The following is a 20,000-nucleotide window of genomic DNA, read 5'->3' as shown; positions in this document are numbered from 1 at the left end:
TTTGCAAATGTTGCACATCTTCCTCTCAATGCAGTTCATGATAGACTATTATGGTATGTTCTCTGTGCAATGTATCACACTCTTAATTTAACCCTTTTCCTATTTTCATTTTCTCCTCTAATTATCACTTTAAACTCTTTATAAATATAACATATATTTAATAAATATAAATAAACAATGCCATGTCTTCTTATTAAAGGACACAGGTGTATATGTCCATAATAACACTTATTTAATTAGGTTTTCTTCTTGAATTTATTAAATAATTATCTATTCTTATGCAATGTTTGATCTTTTTATTTGACGCTTGTTTAATTTGTTTGTTTATTTATTTATTTATGTTTTTTTGTGTGACATTTTTGGTCTAATTGTGCTTATTTGTATTATTGATGGTTCATCTCAAAGGGGATCGTTCCTAAAAACATACATAAAAAATACATAACACTCAGTTTCTTAAATGTTTTCATATGTTGTGGGTAATTATAATATAATATATATTCTTTACGTCATTGTCCTTCACAAAAGAGTCATAAATCATCAGGTTTAAAGGAAAATGTGGTATGTAAAAAAACAATAAAGTACGAGTAGGTAAATAAAACAATTTAAAATAAAATAAAAGACGGTTCAAAGGAAATTAAAACCAGGAATAAGTGGAAATATTTTGTTTGTTATTATACAAAACCGGATGTTTTACACACATAACTTACTATGTACACAAATATTTAAATTCAAAATAAATAAATATATATATATAATAGCACAACAGGGAAAATCTCCATGTTGTATATTTAATTTCCTGTTATTTAATTTAACTACTTAGAAGCAAACACGGTCTAAAAATACTGGACTCGGCCGAAAATAAATCTTTTATGTAAAGTTTAAATAGACAAAACATTAAATATTAAATATTAAACATTAAACGTTGTTTCCTCCTGTTTTAGCTCCACGAAGCCGCCGATGAGCGTTGTCGGCGACCTTGACGACGACCTTGACGACGACCTTGACAACGACCTTGACAACGACCTCGACGCTCTCCTGGAAGAGTTCCTGGAGGACGAGTCCGGTTCCTCTCCACTGAAGGTGAACGTGCACTTTAATTAGGGCGTCTTCTGCCTTTTTGATATTTACCAGTTTTGATAATGATTTTAAATCCACATGAATATTTTTTTACTACTAGAATGTATTTTAATGCCGCGCTTTCTGTTTTTAAAATTAAATTAAACTTTTTATTTCAGACACTGGAGTTCCCTGAAGGGACGCGAGGAGAAAAGAAGCCGTCGTCTCAGTCGGGAGGCAGAAAGTGAGTGAATTAAAACCAACAAACGTAATAATTACAGCTGCTTATTGTGATAATTATTATAATATTGAAAGATTTGTTTGTTTAAGTCCAGTTTCCTTTTGACTCAGCACTTTATAATAAATGGGTTAGTTGGTTTAAAGTTACTTAATTATCAAAAGTGCTTTAAAATGTTTGTTATTGTATCAAAAGTCTGCGTAACATGAAATAATTAGTTCATCAATTATATTGTGTGTCATTGCTGTTAAGAGACAATAACAATTACATTCTGATTACATACATTTTTTATTTATGAACTGTTTATGTTTGCATATTATTTGTTAATTTGGAAACCTTTTAAGAAATAGTGTAAACATTTATAAATATTAGATAGATGGACCAGAAACCAATTATGGACCATTGACAAAGTAATAAATATCAAACTAATGTTTAAAGATGGTTTACAAAGTATAATTAACAATTTAACAAAGTATTATAATCATCATTATCACTTTTATAACGGCGTTCCAGATGTTTGCAGATTGTTTACAAACAAATCCTGAACAAATAATACACGTTATGACGCGTGCGACAATGTGAATAACATCAATAATGACATTTATGATGTAATTGCGCGTCCAGGTGCTGTCCCGTGTTCGCCGGCGGCAGCTCGGTCCCGAGCGGCGTGGGAACGGCGTCCTCCAAGAGGTGCGAAACGAGTCCGCTTCCTGGTCCCTAACGACGCTCACGACTCACTAAACCATGGTTCCCGTCCACAGGTCATGTGACCAGCTGAGGTGCACGTCATGTGACTTCCGGGTGCTGACGTTTGACGACTGCGAGTGGGACGCGTCCTGTGATTACCTGTTCCTCAGGTGAGTCTGCTCCTAAGGCCACTTCCTGTTTTACTTCCTGGTCCTTGGAGGAAGTCGAACGATTCTGTGATTTAGAAGGTAAAAAAAGAAGATGAGCGGAACACTGAGAAAGTTGTACGACGAAAACACGACCTGTCAATCACCTGGTAGCCCCGCCCTAAAGCATCCCCTGCTTTATGGTCTGCTTTATAATTTACTAAATGAACATCACGCTGTATTGAAGAAGACTTGAAACTAGAGATTGAGACCAAAAACTAATGTTTACAATGTTTACTGAGGGAATAAATCAAGAGAAGTAGAGTCATTTATATAGACTTCTATACAACCAGAGGAGTCGCCCCCTGGTGGTCAGGAGAGAGAATGCAGCTTTAACACATGAAGCATAGACTTCTATACAACCGGAGGAGTCGCCCCCTGGTGGTCAGGAGAGAGAATGCAGCTTTAACACATGAAGCATAGACTTCTATACAACCGGAGGAGTCGCCCCCTGGTGGTCAGGAGAGAGAATGCAGCTTTAACACATGAAGCATAGACTTCTATACAACCGGAGGAGTCGCCCCCTGGTGGTCAGGAGAGAGAATGCAGCTTTAACACATGAAGCATAGACTTCTATACAACCGGAGGAGTCGCCCCCTGGTGGTGAGGAGAGAGAATGCAGCTTTAACACATGAAGCATAGACTTCTATACAACCAGAGGAGTCGCCCCCTGGTGGTCAGGAGAGAGAATGCAGCTTTAACACATGAAGCATAGACTTCTATACAACCGGAGGAGTCGCCCCCTGGTGGTCAGGAGAGAGAATGCAGCTTTAACACATGAAGCATAGACTTCTATACAACCGGAGGAGTCGCCCCCTGGTGGTGAGGAGAGAGAATGCAGCTTTAACACATGAAGCATAGACTTCTATACAACCGGAGGAGTCGCCCCCTGGTGGTCAGGAGAGAGAATGCAGCTTTAACACATGAAGCATAGACTTCTATACAACCGGAGGAGTCGCCCCCTGGTGGTGAGGAGAGAGAATGCAGCTTTAACACATGAAGCATAGACTTCTATACAACCAGAGGAGTCGCCCCCTGGTGGTCAGGAGAGAGAATGCAGCTTTAACACATGAAGCGTAGACTTCTATACAACCATATCTCTTAGTGCCAGTGCAGATAAACATCCCTCTCTATTTCAGCACTCTACAACATAACAAACATAAAGCATCATTAGTGTTTTTAGGAAAGAGAAACCAGCTTTGGGTGGTGTTTTTCAGTTTGTCCAGCAGGTGGCAGTATTGAGCCGTTCCACTGAAACATTCAAACAGAAGAGAGAAAAACTAGCTTCTTCTCTTCTGTGGTGTTTCTTCTCTGTGCTTTGAGCTTGACTTTCTGTAGGTGGCGCTCTTTGTCCATTCACCTTTTTGTTTATTTGTCATCAAACCACTTAAAATAAAGACAATAACTTCAGAAACTAAAGACGTTTCATTTTATTGGATCAGTGTGAGATCATAACCCAAATCTCGCTGTTTGGATATCAGACTTTTTGACTATTTAAAGAAGACGTTCAGTTAAGTTCAGACATTGTTGAGACTAAAAGAGCCCTGAAGGTCAACAACAAAGGGCCCTGAAGGTCAACATCAAAGAGCCCTGAAGGTCAACAACAAAGGGCCCTGAAGGTCAACATCAAAGAGCCCTGAAGGTCACCAACCTGACATTTGAATCATATTTAATTTTGATTCACAGAGGACAATAATGACTTCAATATCATCTGAAACATGTTGTTGTTGTTGTTCTTCTTGTTCTTCTTGTACAACTTCTTCCTGTTCTTCTTTTTCTTCTTGTTCTTGTTCTTCTTTTTCTCGTTGTTGTTGTTGTTCTTTAATAATACGTAATAATTCAGCTCAATCAAACTCCCGTGTTTCTTCTTCGTGTGTTTTAGGAACAACGTGCCGGACCGCCAGAAGCTCGGAGCCCGGCTGAAGAAGAGGAGGGGCTCGCGGGCGTTCGCCTGCCAGTGCAGCTGGTTCACCGCCGCCGAGCCGACGGACCTCCGGGACCGAGCCGGGCTCCGGTGGGTCTGCGGGAAACACCGGGACTGAAGTCCAGATGACTCTCGCCCGTCTTCCACAAATCACTCCACAGATGTTTTGAGATGTTCAGTTTGCAAACAGCACAAGTCTCATTTATTCAGTCAGAGAACTCGTAAATAACTTTCCTGTTTTCCAACAACAACAAAAAGAAGAAGTGACGGTTTGAGGTCGACCGCTGATCCTGTGAGGGGAAGAGGTTAAAGGAGCCAACAGAGGGCTGCAGGAAAGAGCCCTAAAACCAGGAAATGAGTTCTAATAAATATATATATATATATATATGTGTGTGTATACTTATATCAACGACAAATTAAAGAGTCGATTCTATTGATAGCTACGGTATGTGGCCTTTGCCCTGATAGGAAATTATAAATATGTAATTTTTTTAATGGAGTCTTGTGATAAGATAGAAATAATAAAGACTTGAAGAACATTATGGATTTCTCTGTGCAAAAATACAGAAAGTGTTCAACTTTAGTCATCCGGAACAACAGGAGGAGGAGAACAACAACAACAACAACAACAGCCGAAGTGATGGAGCTCAGCAGGGTGGATGAAGTGTTGGCGGCTGTCACATGATGCATGTTTCATCCCTTTAACCACAAATATTGATGAAGCTCACATTAAAAAAAAACATTTTAGATTTAATTCAAGATATCAAGTTCACTTCTTTTTAACTGCTACATTTATTATTCTAAAATATATATTTTTGACATTTATTTGAGAGCTTTGAGTTACTTTTTAATGGCTAGGATTAATACAAAATACATTAAACAATTATTAAATAATAATGTGTATTCATGTGTCAATAATATTGATATGTTATTCTACATAATAAATAACTTCGGTCTTGACTATCTTGATTCTATTATTTGTGCTGAAGTTAATGTTTAAAAGTACTTGTAAAAGTACTCTTAATGTATACTTATACTTGTTTCCTGTCTATAATGTAAAACAAGGGAACAGTTCCCTCTTTATAAATACGTGTGTCGCTCCAGTCCGCCAGGGGGCGCTGCTCCCTGTACGCTCGCCAGACGAACCGGAAGTAAACAACAGACTCAGATTCTGCGCGGTCACGTGGTGCCGACGGCCGCGATGGAGGAAACGGACTTTCAGGATGTTTTGGACGACTGGTTCATCGAGTCCCTGAACGCGTGAGATTTGGGTTTTAAAGGTTTAAAGTTTGCGTCGCGAGAAGCTTTTTAATTCATTTTATTTTTTATTTATAATAAAAACCGAACTGCACTTAAAAAAAAAAAAAACCTTCGGGAGACTTATTTCCGGTGGACTAAGTTCATTATTTCCATCAAGCCTAATTAAAGAGTCCATTCCATAAATTAGGAAAAATAAGTCTTATTTTATAGATTATGTATTTGTGCTTAAAGTATAATTTTTTTAAACATTTTTCTCAAGGGAGTCTGGTATCAAAAGTAAAATTGCTGCACGTTTAAAGAACAAAAAACAATAAAGTGGAACTATGTATGAAACTTTAATTGTTGTAATGTGATTTAAAGTGAAGCTGTAGAGTAAAACATTTATTTTTCTTTCTGAATCCATTCATAGAACTTCTCTGCAGCTCCTTCAACACACTGCTGCGTTTACAGCTTAAATACAATAATAATAATAATAATAATAATGCTGCTGCATAATTTGGCTTCCCTTCCTCAACACCTGTCTGGTTGCTTCAGGTACAAAGACCTCCATGTGTACCAGCTGGAGCATCCCACCCAGGTCCTGGAGTGGACGTCAGGGAAGAGTGAGCTCATATATATATATATATATATATCACTTATTTATTTATTATTATTTTATTATTAATCATCAAATTAAATGTTTTCTCTTGGTGTTTCCAGCCGTGTGTGTGGGAGGACACGGCGCTTCTAAAAATGAAATCCTGGAGCTGCTTTTACCTTTAAAGCTGTTCGCCGATGAAAATAAGGTAAGAAATCCGTCTGAACTTTGTTTGTTTAAAACATTTTTTAATCTGGATTATTTATTTATGCATGTGTGTTGTGTTCAGGGTCTCTGTGCCGAACGGGACTTCAAAGTTGTCCACGGGGGGTTCACGGAGGGTCCGGTCCGCTGCCTCAGACACGTCCCGGGGTCACGGTGCGTTCGCAGCATGTGAATGTTTATTTAGTCACAATAACTTTTACATGCAAAATATCCATCCATCCATTATCACCTGCTTATCCGGGGTCGGGTCGCGGTGGCAGCAGGTTCAGCAGGCCGACCCAGGCTTCCCTCTCACCCGCAACACTTTCCAGCTCATTCTGGGGGATCCCGAGGCGTTCCAAGGCCAGCCGGGAGATATAATCCCTCCAGCGTGTCCTCGGTCTTCCCCGGGGCCTCCTACCAGTTGGACGTGCCCGGAAAACCTCTAATGGGAGGCGTCCAGGAGGCATCCTGACTAGATGAACCACCTCAGCTGACTCCTTTGGACACGAAGGAGCAGCGACTCGACTCCAAGCTCCCCCCTGATGACCGAGCTCCTTACCCTATCTCTAAGGCTGAGCCCGGCCACCCTACGGAGGAAGCTCATTTCGGCCGCTTGTATCCGAGATCTCGTTCTTTCGGCCACGACCCAGAGTTCGTGACCATAGGTGAGGGTTGGAACGTAGACCGACCAGTAAATGGAGAGCTTCTCCTTCCGGCTCAGCTCCCTCTTCACTAAGACGGACCGGTACAGCGCCTGTTTTACTGCTGCAGCCGCACCGATCCGCCTGTCGATCTCCCGCTCCACCTTACCCTCACTCGTGAACAAGACCCCGAGATACTTGAACTCCTTCGCTTGGGGTAGGCAGTTTGCCCCCACCTGGAGGGAGCAATCCGCCGGTTTCCGGCAGAGCACCATGGCCTCAGATTTGGAGGTGCTAACTCTCATCCCTGCCGCTTCGCACTCGGCTGCAAAACGCCCCAGTGAATGCTGGAGGTCACGGTCCGAGGAGGCAAACAGGACCACATCATCGGCAAACAGCAGAGAGGCGATCCTGAGACTCCCGAACCGGATCCTCTCCGCCCCCTGGCTGCGCCTAGATATCCTGTCCATGAAGGTCACGAACAGGACCGGTGATAAAGGGCAGCCCTGGCGGAGGCCAACACCCACCGGGAACGTGTCTGACTTACTACCGAGGAGACGAACACAGCTCCTACTGCAGGCATACAGAGACCGGATGGCCCGTGCCAACGGGTCCGGCACCCCAAATAATGCAAAATATATTCTAACAAAATATATGTAAAAGGAAGAGTAAAATACAGCATATATATATATATATATATATATATATATATATATTCAAATCTTCTGTGGGTAAAAATATGAATAATAACAATATTTAGAAAACGAAAAGTTTGGAGTAATTAATTAAATATCTGCCTTTTTATACATTACAGAAATAAGTGTTTCTAAAAGAAAATTACATAAACATTAAAACATTTTTAAAGAGGCAGCTGCTCAAAATACACAAATACATATTTAATGACTTTTTTCGTTAATTAAATTAAATTCTTATCAATGTTAGAGTCAAACTACAGTAAATTAACAAATTATGATGAGTCACTTCCTGTTGTTGTTGTTGTTGTTGATGCAGGTGTGTCGTCACCAACGACGGGCTGAGCTCTGACCTGCAGGTGTGGAGCGTCGGAGGAGACGACAGCGGTGAGTTCAGGTCACCGGAAGAAAAGACAACGTTTATAATTTTAATAATGTTTCCAGAATACAAACATCTGCTTATCTTTTTTCTTGTCCTTCATGAATAAATGTTTATAAACGTCTTGTTTGCTCACGATGCGATTGGTCGTCTCATCGTCCAATCACAGACGTGATCCGGTTGACGGGCCGCGTTGAGGGGAGGAAGAGGAGGACGACGAAGAGTGTTTCAGGAGGAGGCTCCAGGATCGCAGCTCGACTCTCGTCACAAGTCCTTCACGGCGCTCAGAGCGGCGACGTCCAGCTGACTCAGCTGACCTCGGGTCAGATTCTCTACACGCTGGGTGAGTCCGTCACGTGCACCAATAAAAGTGACTGAAACGTATCAATGTCACATAATTCAGACCGAGTGGCAACAAGCGAATATTACGATGTTTGGCCATTCGGTTGCATTATGATGCGTTCAGGCTCCGCTCAGTGAAAATGAGTACTGGCTGAAGGTGAATAATAACGTTCTCGTGATGCGTTCAGGCTCTGCTCAGTGAACGTTCTCATGATGCGTTCAGGCTCCGCTCAGTGAACATGATGACTGACTGAAGGTGAATGATAACGTTCTCGTGATGCATTCAGGCTCCGCTCAGTGAACATGAGTACTAGCTGAAGGTAAATGATAACATTCTCATGATGCGTTCAGGCTCCGCTCAGTGAAAATGAGTACTGGCTGAAGGTGAATAATAACGTTCTCGTGATGCGTTCAGGTGTAATCTAGTAAAATGTAGTGTTAGTGATAAACTAGAATAAATCCAGATGTTTTCACGTGAATATAAAATAGATATTAGAGATTAATTATTATGTTTAACTTCCTAAAGCTCAATATTACACTCAATTAACACTAATGATGAATATTATATTGTATTTACTTATTTGGTAAGTAAAGTCAAAGCTAACATTTATAATTGTTTACTTACAAAACACATCATTAATTAATAGCCGTCATAAAGCCGCTCCGTCGCTGGATGAGCATCGAACCGCCGGCCTGCAGCCCGTTAAGTGACCCCCTGTCCCCACAGAGACGACCTCCGACGACCCCCTGAGCTCGTTGCAGTTCGTGAGCGACGCCGTCTTCCTCGCCGGCGCCTCCAACGGGAACGTTTACGTCGCCGACACGCGGACGTCCGCCGCCCCTCAGCTCCACCCGGCGCCGGCGTCTCCGGGCGAGAGCGCCCTCTGGTGGACGGACGCGTCCCCCCGCGCCGCCGTCCTCAGACTGTCCTCGTCCGGCCAGGCGGTGGTTTCGGACCTGAGGAGCCCCGGGGGGGCTGTGAGCCGGGCGCGGCTGGACGTCCAATCGGGGCGCGGCGACCCGGAGGTCGGCGTGTCGTGGGCGCCGGCGCTGGACGGCTGCATCGCGGTGTCCGGTGAGTTTACGGCTAGTTAGCTTAGCATAGTGACTGGAAACGAAGGGAAAGTGTTAGCCGAGTTGTGTTGCTTTCCTCTAGGTTACATTAGTGTTATTAAAGGTTATAATAGTGTTATAATAGTGTTATTAGAGGTTATATTAATGTTATTAAAGGTTACATTATTGTTATTAAAGGTTATAATAATGTTATTAGAGGTTATATAGTGTTATTAAAGGTTATATTAATGGTATTAAAGGTTATAATAGTGTTATTAAAGGTTATAATAGTGTTATTAGAGGTTATATAGTGTTATTAAAGGTTATAATAATGTTATTAAAGGTTATAATAGTGTTATTAAAGGTTATAATAGTGTTATTAGAGGTTATATAGTGTTATTAAAGGTTATAATAGTGTTATTAAAGGTTATAATAGTGTTATTAGAGGTTATATAGTGTTATTAAAGGTTATAATAATGTTATTAAAGGTTATATAGTGTTATTAAAGGTTATAAGAGATAATATAAGATAATCCTTTATTAGTCCCTCAGTGGGGAAATTACAGGATTACAGCAGCATTGCTCACAGTAATAAGTAAAAAACAAGAAGTATAATAACAGAATTAAGATAAGAGTAAAAACAAGAATAATATTATATATACAGACGGAGTAGAAATAGAATAAAGTGGATAAAGTGTATAAAATAAATCAAAAAATAAAAAAGTACTTATTGCACAACTGGGCTAAAGTGCTGTTCAGTGCGAAGTCCAAAGTGTTTGTGGCTACTGGGAGCTCAGCTTGTTGTGCAGCCTGACAGCAGCGGGGAGAAAGGACAATAGTGTTATTAAAGGTTAGAATAAAATATATATATATATAAATGTTATTAGAGGTTATAAGTGTTATTAAAGATTATAATAGTGATATATTAATGTTATTAAAGGTTATAATAGTGTTATTAAAGGTTATACTAGTGTTATTAAAGGTTACATTAGTGTTGCTAAAGGTTATAATAGTGTTAATAAAGGTTATAAGTGTTAATAAAGGTTATAATAGTGTTATTAAAGGTTATAATAGTGTTATAGTGTTAAAGGTTACATTAGTGTTATTAAAGGTTATAATAGTGTTATTAAAGGTTATAATAGTGTTATTAAAGGTTATACGTGTTATTAAAGGTTATAATAGTGTTATTAAAGGTTACATTAGTGTTGCTAAAGGTTATATAGTGTTATTAAAGGTTATAATAGTGTTATTAAAGGTTATAATAGTGTTAAAGGTTACAAGTGTTATTAAAGGTTATATAGTGTTATAAGTGTTATTAAAGGTTATAATAGTGTTAAAGGTTATATTAGTGTTATTAAAGGTTATAAGTGTTATTAAAGGTTATACTAGTGTTATTAAAGGTTATAAGTGTTATAATAGTGTTATTAAAGGTTATACTAGTGTTATTAAAGGTTATAAGTGTTATAATAGTGTTATTAAAGGTTATAAGTGTTATAATAGTGTTATTAAAGGTTATAAGTGTTATTAAAGGTTATAATAGTGTTATTAAAGGTTACATTAGTGTTGCTAAAGGTTATATAGTGTTATTAAAGGTTATAATAGTGTTATTAAAGGTTATAATAGTGTTAAAGGTTACAAGTGTTATTAAAGGTTATATAGTGTTATAAGTGTTATTAAAGGTTATAATAGTGTTAAAGGTTATATTAGTGTTATTAAAGGTTATAAGTGTTATTAAAGGTTATACTAGTGTTATTAAAGGTTATACTAGTGTTATTAAAGGTTATAAGTGTTATAATAGTGTTATTAAAGGTTATAAGTGTTATTAAAGGTTATAAGTGTTATTAAAGGTTATAATAGTGTTATTAAAGGTTATACTAGTGTTATTAAAGGTTATAAGTGTTATAATAGTGTTATTAAAGGTTATAAGTGTTATAATAGTGTTATTAAAGGTTATAAGTGTTATTAAAGGTTATAATAGTGTTATTAAAGGTCCTCTCTGCCTGCAGGTTTCGGTGGCGCGGTTCAGATCTACGACACGTCGCTCTGGGCGACGGAGCCCCGGGACGCCGAGCCGTTGTTCGAGCACCGCGGTCACGCCGTCTCCTCGCGGTCCGGCGTCTTCGTCGCCGCCCACGTGTGGCATCCCGAGCGGCCTCGGACGCTGCTGTCCGCGGCCTCGGACGGCTCCGTCCACGTGTGGGACTGGGTCGACCAATCGGCAGCCGGCTGCTGACGGGGGGGGCGGGGCCATTTCAAGTGTTTAAAACATGTTATTGTAATGATGTAAACAAGGCGATGTATTGAACATTTAAATACAAGACCCGATTCCTGAAGCTTGATCGAGACGAAAATAAACCGTGACGAGAGAGAGAGACTTGTGCTCATGAATCAAGGTCATCAGATGACCTCCCCGAAGGTCGTTATTAAAAGCAGATGCTGCTGAGATGTGAGGAAGAAGAGGAAGAAACTGCACAACAAAAACAAATGAACCCAAAACTAATTCTATACAAAAAAACGAAACAAAAGGATTAAAACATGAAGCTTTTATTTTGAAAAACATCCACCAGAGTCGCTGTGGATCCGATCAAAGTTAAGTGCGATTCCCCACCCTGAGGCCGCCTCCCACATCATCATCACCTTGGCCACAGCCTGAGGCCGCCTCCCACATCATCATCACCTTGGCCACAGCCTGAGGCCGCCTCCCACATCATCATCACCTTGGCCACAGCCTGAGGCCGCCTCCCACATCATCATCACCTTGGCCACAGCCTGAGGCCGCCTCCCACATCATCATCACCTTGGCCACAGCCTGAGGCCGCCTCCCACATCATCATCACCTTGGCCACAGCCTGAGGCCGCCTCCCACATCATCATCATCATCATCGTCACCTCGGCAACAGCCAGTATAAAGAACAGCTGGTCAGTGATCATGTTTCGCTTTCATCAACATTATTAAATCTGTAAAAACTAAAGAATCTTTTTTTAATTAAAATAAAAAGTTCCCTTTTCTCAGACGAGGCGTTCGCTTGCACCTCGGAAAACAAAGAGACGAACATCTGGAGGCGAAGACGTTCGATCTCCACGATGTGCTCTTACTCTAGTCTTAGTTTACTTATTTATTACCATCATTATTAACTGGTTTCTAACATATTATTGCCCCCCCCCACCACCTCTCTGTGGAATGTACATTTATAAGTTTTAAAACAAACAAAACAAACAACACATAACAAATAAATCTAAAAAGGTCAATTTTACCCTAAAATAAACTCTATATTCTCAGTGTGACGTAGTTATTCGGTCTGGAGCTCTGGAGGGAAACGCCTTCCTTCTCTAGAATATATAATTTATAATATTATTATTGTGGAGCTCAGAGCGACAAACAAACAGGAAAACAACAAAACAAGCGTTTTTCATTTTGTATTTGCACTTTGTTTATTTATGTTTCTACTGGGAGTCCATAATGGTAAATTATATGATGCATTATATGATATTATTAAATGTAAATGACAGGAAAACAATGTCGTGGTCTTGAGGAAGAGCATCTAAACAGGAAGTCGGCGGTAAAGCCCCGCCTCCCGCTCGATTTGATTGGCTGCCTGGGCCAACAAGCGTGACGTTGACGAGCGGCGAGAGTTAATATCTTAACGTTTATTTAGTCAATTAGACGTTTTATAATATTTAATTAGGAATGAATTTTAATGACGAATAAACACAAGATTTAAAAAGTGGTGCAAAAAAAGAGCATTGGTTTGTAAACCCTTTATTTAGATTAGTCAGTTTTCTTTTTAGGGATTTTTGATGCTGAATAAACTTAATGAGCTCATTTATCATTTCTGTAAAGGTTTGAATACAAAGACGTGCGGAGAAAATAGATCAATAAAGAATCATTTGCTCATTAATTTCAAAGGTAAGGAGGAATGAAGCCACACACACACACACACACACACACACACACACACACACACACACACACACACACACACACACACACACACACACACTTCTACAAGGCACTACGTGATGCAAAGGCAACCGGTAGTTTTGTTTGTTGAGGAGGGGGGAGGGGCTAAAACAAGCTTCAGCTGATTTGTCAGAAGCAAGAGGAAGAGCTCTGCGTTTAGCATAATATCTACATTTTGTTATTTTATATATATATAAAACAACAAAGGGACGAATTTACAAAATAGGAGCAGAAAAATATTAACTTCTACAAAAAGAAGAAAAAAAACCACCTGAAGGAAAGAGAAGGTCAAACGTTTACTTTTCCCTGCAGAAATAACAAGAGATCACCTTGTGCAGGTAAGAGGGGGAGGAAGAGGAGGAGGAAGGGGAGGAGGAGGAGGAGGAAGTGTTTTCTCATTAGCACCGTTATGTCCTGTAGTGACGAATCGACAGAAGAAGAAGAATAATGCTGGTCAGCCGGTTAATTTCACGTTTCATAACCGCGTTGAGGAGAATATCGATATCGATCCCGGCTGCAGTAAAACTTTTTTTTTGGTTTGAAGAGAGTTAGTGAATTAATCCTCTGGGAGGAGAAACAAACAACAACAAAAGAGGAGGACGACTTCCTCCTCGGACGGTTCCGGCTCCTCAGTCGCTGCTGTCGTCCTCGTCGTCGTCGTCCGACAGGTTGTTGAACTTTGACCCGAGCCGGCTGAGGGAGTCCGAGCGCGGCGCCAGGCCGCCCGCCGTCAGCTGCAGGAAGCAGTACTCGCAGACGCGCACGGGCTTGGAGGACTGGCTGGGCAGCAGGTGCTTCTTCTCCGAGCACGGCCCGCACACCACGAAGCCGCACTTCCTGCAGTGGTGGCGCCGGCTGACCGGCGTGAACTTCACCTTCTGGCAGCGCATGCACACCGTGGCCTCCGAGTCGGGCACCCACACGGCGGCGTGCTCGCCCGCCGGCGCCTTGCCGCTCTTCTGCAGCAGGTCCTCCACGCACTTCCCGATGTGGTTCATCCACTCGGACTTCTCCGTGGCGGTGGCGGCGTACACGGCGAAGGACTTGGTGGGCGTCTTGATGAGCCAGCCGTTGCGCAGGTCGCCCTCGTCCGGCACCGTGTCGATGGTGACGGCCTCCAGCGGGATGATGTGCTGCTTGTTGTACTTCTTCTTCTGGATGACGATGTTGCCGTAGACCAGGATGTCGTTGAAGAGGAAGAACTGCCGCGCCTTGGGCTTCTTGCGGCACAGTTTGGTGAGCACGCCCTCGCCGATCAGCACGCGGCCGGGGATGACGAGCGGCTGGCCCGCGGCGCCGAAGCAGCCCTCCACCACCGCGATCCGCTTGGAGTTGGCCTCGCTGTTCGCAAGCCGGTCCACCATCTTCACCTCACCTGGAGGAAACCGGAGGGAGGAAACGTGTTTAAAATCAAATACGTCTCCGTGTTGGTCTGCAGAACCCGCTGTCAATCAATCCGCCTCTTTCCTTCCCTCGTTATAAAGAAATGCTTTGAGTTCACGACCTTTATGGTTTTCAACGCCACTCACGAGTTTTAGAGGAAACCGTTTTATATTTGAACGGTTTTACGTTCATTTTACGTCAATGGTTTTACTTTTGTGGTGGGCCAGTAATGTGTGTGTGTGTGTGTGTGTGTGTGTGTGTGTGTGTGTGTGTCAGACGCTAGTTGCTTGCCCTTTTCAACATCAACCACAGAGCTAAAAACAATGCTAATTAGCCAGTAGATGCCAGTGCAGCTTGGGCTCCCCAGTGATCTGCACACTAATAACCCGGAGAGCCCCCCCCCCCCCTCCACCCCCCCCCTCCACAGAGAGGCTGCTGACAGGCCCTGTTAGCGAGGGGCTCGCTAACCAGCTCCAGAGACCAAGAGGCTCCAGGCGGACAGAATACGACGAATTCTCTTCGCTCTGCCGTCACAAATGTTTTCAGCAAAGACGGAAAAGAAAAATATAGAAATCAGTCTTAGGATCACATGAATAATACATGAAAAAAAAAAATCACCTTTGGATGAGCAAACGACACGTGGAGGACCGGCCTCGATGTGTAACTTGGTCAATAAAATGCTTCTATTATTAATTAAAATGATATAAAACCGAGAAAAGGAAAAACTGACAAACAAAATAAATAGATGTTCTGACTTTCAGCACACACGCCGTGTTACTTATGACATTGTATATTTATAGAATAAATACTTCTTACATCACTGGTCCCGGACTTCCCCTGCAGCTTATTTCCTGAATCTTATTATAGAAGGAAAAGTGAAATATTTTCAAGCTGTAGTTTGTGTTTAAAAGTATTTTGTTCCCTAAAAGAACATCTTTGCTTAAAATCCAAATACGTATTTCTGAATCATCCATTTATTATTGGACCTTATTCTTGAACTGAACTTATAAAACACCTTCTCCGTGTTCTTGTCTTAAAACACTAAAGTAATTATTTAAAGTTTTATTATATTTAACCTTAACTTCCCTTCAGATAAGAAGAGAGTAGATTACGCAATTAACTGTACTGGAATGAGTTAATTGGACGTGAGCAAATTTATATTTCGCACATATTTGTGTACAATAGTTTTCATGTTGAAGTGTCCTTGAGCAAGACACTGAACCCCCAGTTGCTCATGTAAAAAAATATGTAATATATTTACAAAACAGGAAATCAAAGGATTATCCGGAACCAGTAAAATATAGCAAATTATTACATTAAATGTTTGATTATTATGTTATACGTTATTTTATTAGATTTCAATATTTTGATATTATATTAAATATATATTTTGTTATATTAGTTATATTTTATTATATATATATATATATTATATTATATTTCATTGTATTATATGTATTTATTTATTGTATTTACAATGTGCATTAATCAACGTTTAAGTTTTTACCTTGATGTAAATGTGCCACAGTTAACTAGAGAGGTAGTTATAAAATATATATATAAAAAAACACGTAATATGTGTAAAACACCACGTAATATGTGTGTAAACAACACGTAATATGTGTGTAAACAACACGTAATATGTGTGTAAACAACACGTAATATGTGTGTAAAACAACACGTAATATGTGTGTAAACAACACGTAATATGTGTGTAAAACAACACGTAATATGTGTGTAAAACAACACGTAATATGTGTGTAAAACAACACGTAATATGTGTGTAAACAACACGTAATATGTGTGTAAAACAACACGTAATATGTGTGTAAACAACACGTAATATGTGTGTAAACAACACGTAATATGTGTGTAAAACACGTAATATGTGTGTAAAACAACACGTAATATGTGTGTAAACAACACGTAATATGTGTGTAAAACAACACGTAATATGTGTGTAAAACAACACGTAATATGTGTGTAAACAACACGTAATATGTGTGTAAAACAACACGTAATATGTGTGTAAAACAACACGTAATATGTGTGTAAACAACACGTAATATGTGTGTAAAACAACACGTAATATGTGTGTAAAACACGTAAGCTGCTGATAACAAAACGCTGACTTCAAGTGAGCTCAAGGACTCGTTTCCTCCCTCAGAGTGAAACAGTGAAACATTGAAACATTGAAACAGTGAAACAGTGAAACATTGAAACATTGAAACAGTGAAACAGTGAAACATTGAAACAGTGAAACATTTAAACAGTGAAACAGTGAAACAGTGAAACATTTAAACAGTGAAACAGTGAAACAGTGAAACATTGAAACAGTGAAACAGTGAAACATTGAAACAGTGAAACATTTAAACAGTGAAACATTGAACGCTCCAGAGCTCTGAAGGAGAAGCCCTTGAACAGCTCCAGGGTAACAATCAGAGTAATAACGGCCCAAACCCGTTAAATAACAGCTCAGCTCACTCTGAGGAACAATAATATATCTTTGTTCTCGATGTTCGAAGCTCATTTCTTTAACTTTTACACTTTCTTCTTCACGAAAGAAGTCGATTAAAAACTAAAATACAAATGTTCAACTTCAAGATTTATTCATGAATTATTGGATGTTTTAAGTTTTGTTTTTTTAGTACGGCGATCATTTATTTATGAACTTATTTAATTAACAAAGATAGAAAAGAAAGAAAAGCAGCGACGCGTCACATTTGAGACAAGATACATAATTATTGATCATAAAAAAACCTGCCAATCAACTAATTGATTATCAACGAATCGCAAAAAAAATAAATCAAAACTTTAAATCGCTGTAAAACTGAGATTTGTAATTAAAATAAATAAATAAACAAGAGGCCGATAAAGAAAACTCGCTCAGACCTGAACTACCTTTAGATTTCCTCCTCAGGTTCAAACACATCCATGAGTCAATGATTAGTCAGCTGCACGTTTAAACACGCAGAAGAAGAAGTAGAAGAAGAAGAAGAAGGGTTTACAAACCAATGCTCTTGAATTTGGTTGTTATGGAGGAAACATAACAATCCTCTAACGATCAAGTCAGTTATTTCCTCTAGAAACAGAGTGTTATTATATTAAAATATATATAATCTGGAAGAGACGGTGATTCTGCAGCAGCTTTATTAATCCCACAAGGGGACGTTTGTACAACAGGGGAAGCAATATTAAATACAATTCAAAACTGCATTTTCAAAGCAAAAATTACCAAACATTTGTTGACAAATGTGATTATTTGAGGGAGGCCGTCTGGCTCCGGTAGCAGTAAAATAATCAAAGTGGTCCTCGTCTGTTCAGACCTCACAACCTGAAGAAAGGAACAGACCTCCACCTGTTCCTCTCGTTGTGATCAACGTTAAACCGTTCCAACGCAAACAAACCGACAGGTCGCACGAGTTTCAGAGGCCACATGTTTCCATCGCCCCTCCCATACGGTTAATTCAGGGGTGGGGGGGGGGGGTATGTATGTGTGTGTGTGTGTGTGTGTGTATATATATATAAAATAAAAAGATAAATGTAATGCCGATGTAATGCACGATGTTTATGAGATCGCATCGTTCCTTCGTCCCCTGCGTCCGTCTTGTGGAAAGTTCAGAGACGAACTACGAGTACGAACCTCCAGCTGAACAACGAAGAAGTGAAACGGAGATTTACTACGAAACAAGCGTTGCTAAATAAGTGTTGAGTAAAGGTGAGTGTGGCCAGAGAAAGGAGAAGTGAAGGTGTCCACACTACTGTTCTTATCGGCTACTTTACGTGTAGTAAGTACACTCATATTCAAAGCATTAAAACGACTAATACATATTCATTAAGAACAGCTACATTTAAAAAGGGCACCGTTAAATTAACCTTTCGAAAGAATTGTCCAGCCTTAAAAAAATAAATAAACGACTATAAGGTGGAGGCCCTAATCCATAATCAATAAGCAGCATTACCGCCGTACTCGGTGCATCAAATCAAGCGCTCCCCGTTTCGTTTGTTTACCTGTGAACGAACCTGACGCGCCACGCAGGAAGTAACCGGCTCCTCTTACGCTTCTAATCTGCATCCATATATAAACAGAGACATATTGGATTATGTGTGCCGGAGGACGCCAGACTAGAGAGGTGTGTGTGTGTGTGTGTGTGTGTGTGTGTGTGTGTGTGTGTGTGTGTATTAGCTGACAGGTAGTTTATCTTCCCTCGACCTCAACCAGTTCATCTCTGGTAGAACTGGTTCTACGACGCGGAGGATGAAGACACCTCGGCTGACTGACTCTGCAGGATGAATCTGATTGGTCCCAGCCGATCAGCTGATCACCTGGACTCAGACGGGTTTAATCTGGGACTGGAAAGTGGCGGTCACGAACCGGAGGAGGTTCCCAGTTGGTTTTTCTGTATTTACATGCGACTGTAATTCCACTCACAGAGAGCCAGCTTTCTGTCCCGAGAGGTGGAAACCAGAATGTTTCTATTTTTATGTCCAGTGGGGCTTTGCAGCGTTACACTTCAATTAGTTTGGGACAAAATAAGACATTTAAAAAGACACCACGTTGGACTTGTTCTGTATTTTCTGACGCTTAACGACTAAAGAACGAATAAGTTAATTGGCAACTTGTTAAAAAGAGAGACGGATGTTAAATCAGTGCGAATCATTAGAAATGTTTCTTAAACTTAAAACACAAGACGGTGGATGTAAATGTCAAACTACACGCGAATGACCTTTGACCTCGTCACGAGAGAAGTGAAAAACACAAGTGTGACTCAAGTTAAAGACAAACTTCCCTTTTTAAATGGTGGAGATCACATCCAGCAAGACCTCAGAGAGAGAACTGGCTACCTGCAGGGAGCTGCAGGGGCCGAGGACACTTCCTAAAAGTGTACACTACTTCGAAAAGTACTTATATTATATATATATATAAATAATATAATATAATACACATGTATATATTGTGTATACATTTATACGTTATATATACACATGTATTACATACACATGTATATGTATATACATGTTTATATATGTATATACATTTATAAATACTTGTTTAAAGTTTTCTCGGTGACTTTCAGACTCGTCGCACTAACTTCAGTTAGCATGTAGCAGCATTTAGCTCCGACGCTTAGCTCCAAACTAACTCACTCGCTGCTTCTGGTTCTCTTTCCTTACTGCCGCTGACTCACCTGCGCGGGCACGCGCTGCGACGCCGCACACCTGCGCGTGTCTTTGCGTCAAAGTTCACACCTTTTAAAACCTTTTTAAAAGAGTAAAAGTAGAAGAGGCTAGCTAACTAGCTGTTAGCTTCCAGCAGCTCCAGCGACAGAAACACAAACTTTTAAACTAACACAAAAGTAACAAAGCACGAACCCGGCGGCTCCTCTCGCGGTCC

General features: G+C 40.3%; 3 protein-coding genes across 3 annotated transcripts in view; 2 read left to right on the top strand and 1 right to left on the bottom strand.

Moving 5' to 3' along the window:
- c16h8orf37 (chromosome 16 C8orf37 homolog) overlaps window positions 1-5,071 on the top strand; it is a 5,329-nt gene extending 258 nt beyond the window's left edge. The window contains exons 2-6 of the mRNA XM_034553267.1: window positions 942-1,080; window positions 1,236-1,300; window positions 1,919-1,984; window positions 2,056-2,151; window positions 4,070-5,071. Of these exons, the coding sequence (XP_034409158.1) occupies window positions 942-1,080; window positions 1,236-1,300; window positions 1,919-1,984; window positions 2,056-2,151; window positions 4,070-4,229 (526 nt within the window). The 3' untranslated portion in view covers window positions 4,230-5,071. The remainder of the gene's footprint in view (window positions 1-941; window positions 1,081-1,235; window positions 1,301-1,918; window positions 1,985-2,055; window positions 2,152-4,069) is intronic.
- Window positions 5,072-5,273: 202 nt separating this feature from the next.
- On the top strand, window positions 5,274-12,540 carry wdr73 (WD repeat domain 73). The gene is made up of 8 exons (XM_034553239.1): window positions 5,274-5,371; window positions 5,906-5,973; window positions 6,071-6,156; window positions 6,238-6,326; window positions 7,808-7,875; window positions 8,037-8,210; window positions 8,937-9,284; window positions 11,268-12,540. Exons 1-8 carry the CDS (start codon window positions 5,313-5,315, stop codon window positions 11,492-11,494), a joined length of 1,119 nt encoding a protein of 372 aa, XP_034409130.1. The 5' UTR covers window positions 5,274-5,312; the 3' UTR covers window positions 11,495-12,540.
- A 465-nt stretch (window positions 12,541-13,005) lies between these two features.
- Window positions 13,006-20,000, bottom strand: part of plekhf2 (pleckstrin homology domain containing, family F (with FYVE domain) member 2) — a 7,154-nt gene continuing 159 nt past the window's right edge. Inside the window, exons 1-2 of the mRNA XM_034553260.1 lie at window positions 19,979-20,000; window positions 13,006-14,597 (exon numbers count right to left, since the gene is read on the bottom strand). The exon at window positions 19,979-20,000 is cut by the window's right edge and continues 159 nt beyond it. Coding sequence (XP_034409151.1) covers window positions 13,852-14,586 — 735 coding nt within the window. The 5' untranslated portion in view covers window positions 14,587-14,597; window positions 19,979-20,000 and the 3' untranslated portion in view covers window positions 13,006-13,851. The remainder of the gene's footprint in view (window positions 14,598-19,978) is intronic.

This window comes from Cyclopterus lumpus, chromosome 16, assembly GCF_009769545.1.
Source record: "Cyclopterus lumpus isolate fCycLum1 chromosome 16, fCycLum1.pri, whole genome shotgun sequence".
Taxonomy (NCBI): Eukaryota; Metazoa; Chordata; class Actinopteri; order Perciformes; family Cyclopteridae; genus Cyclopterus; species Cyclopterus lumpus.
Note: the sequence above shows the minus strand (reverse complement) of the source record. Positions and strands in the feature narration are given on the sequence as shown.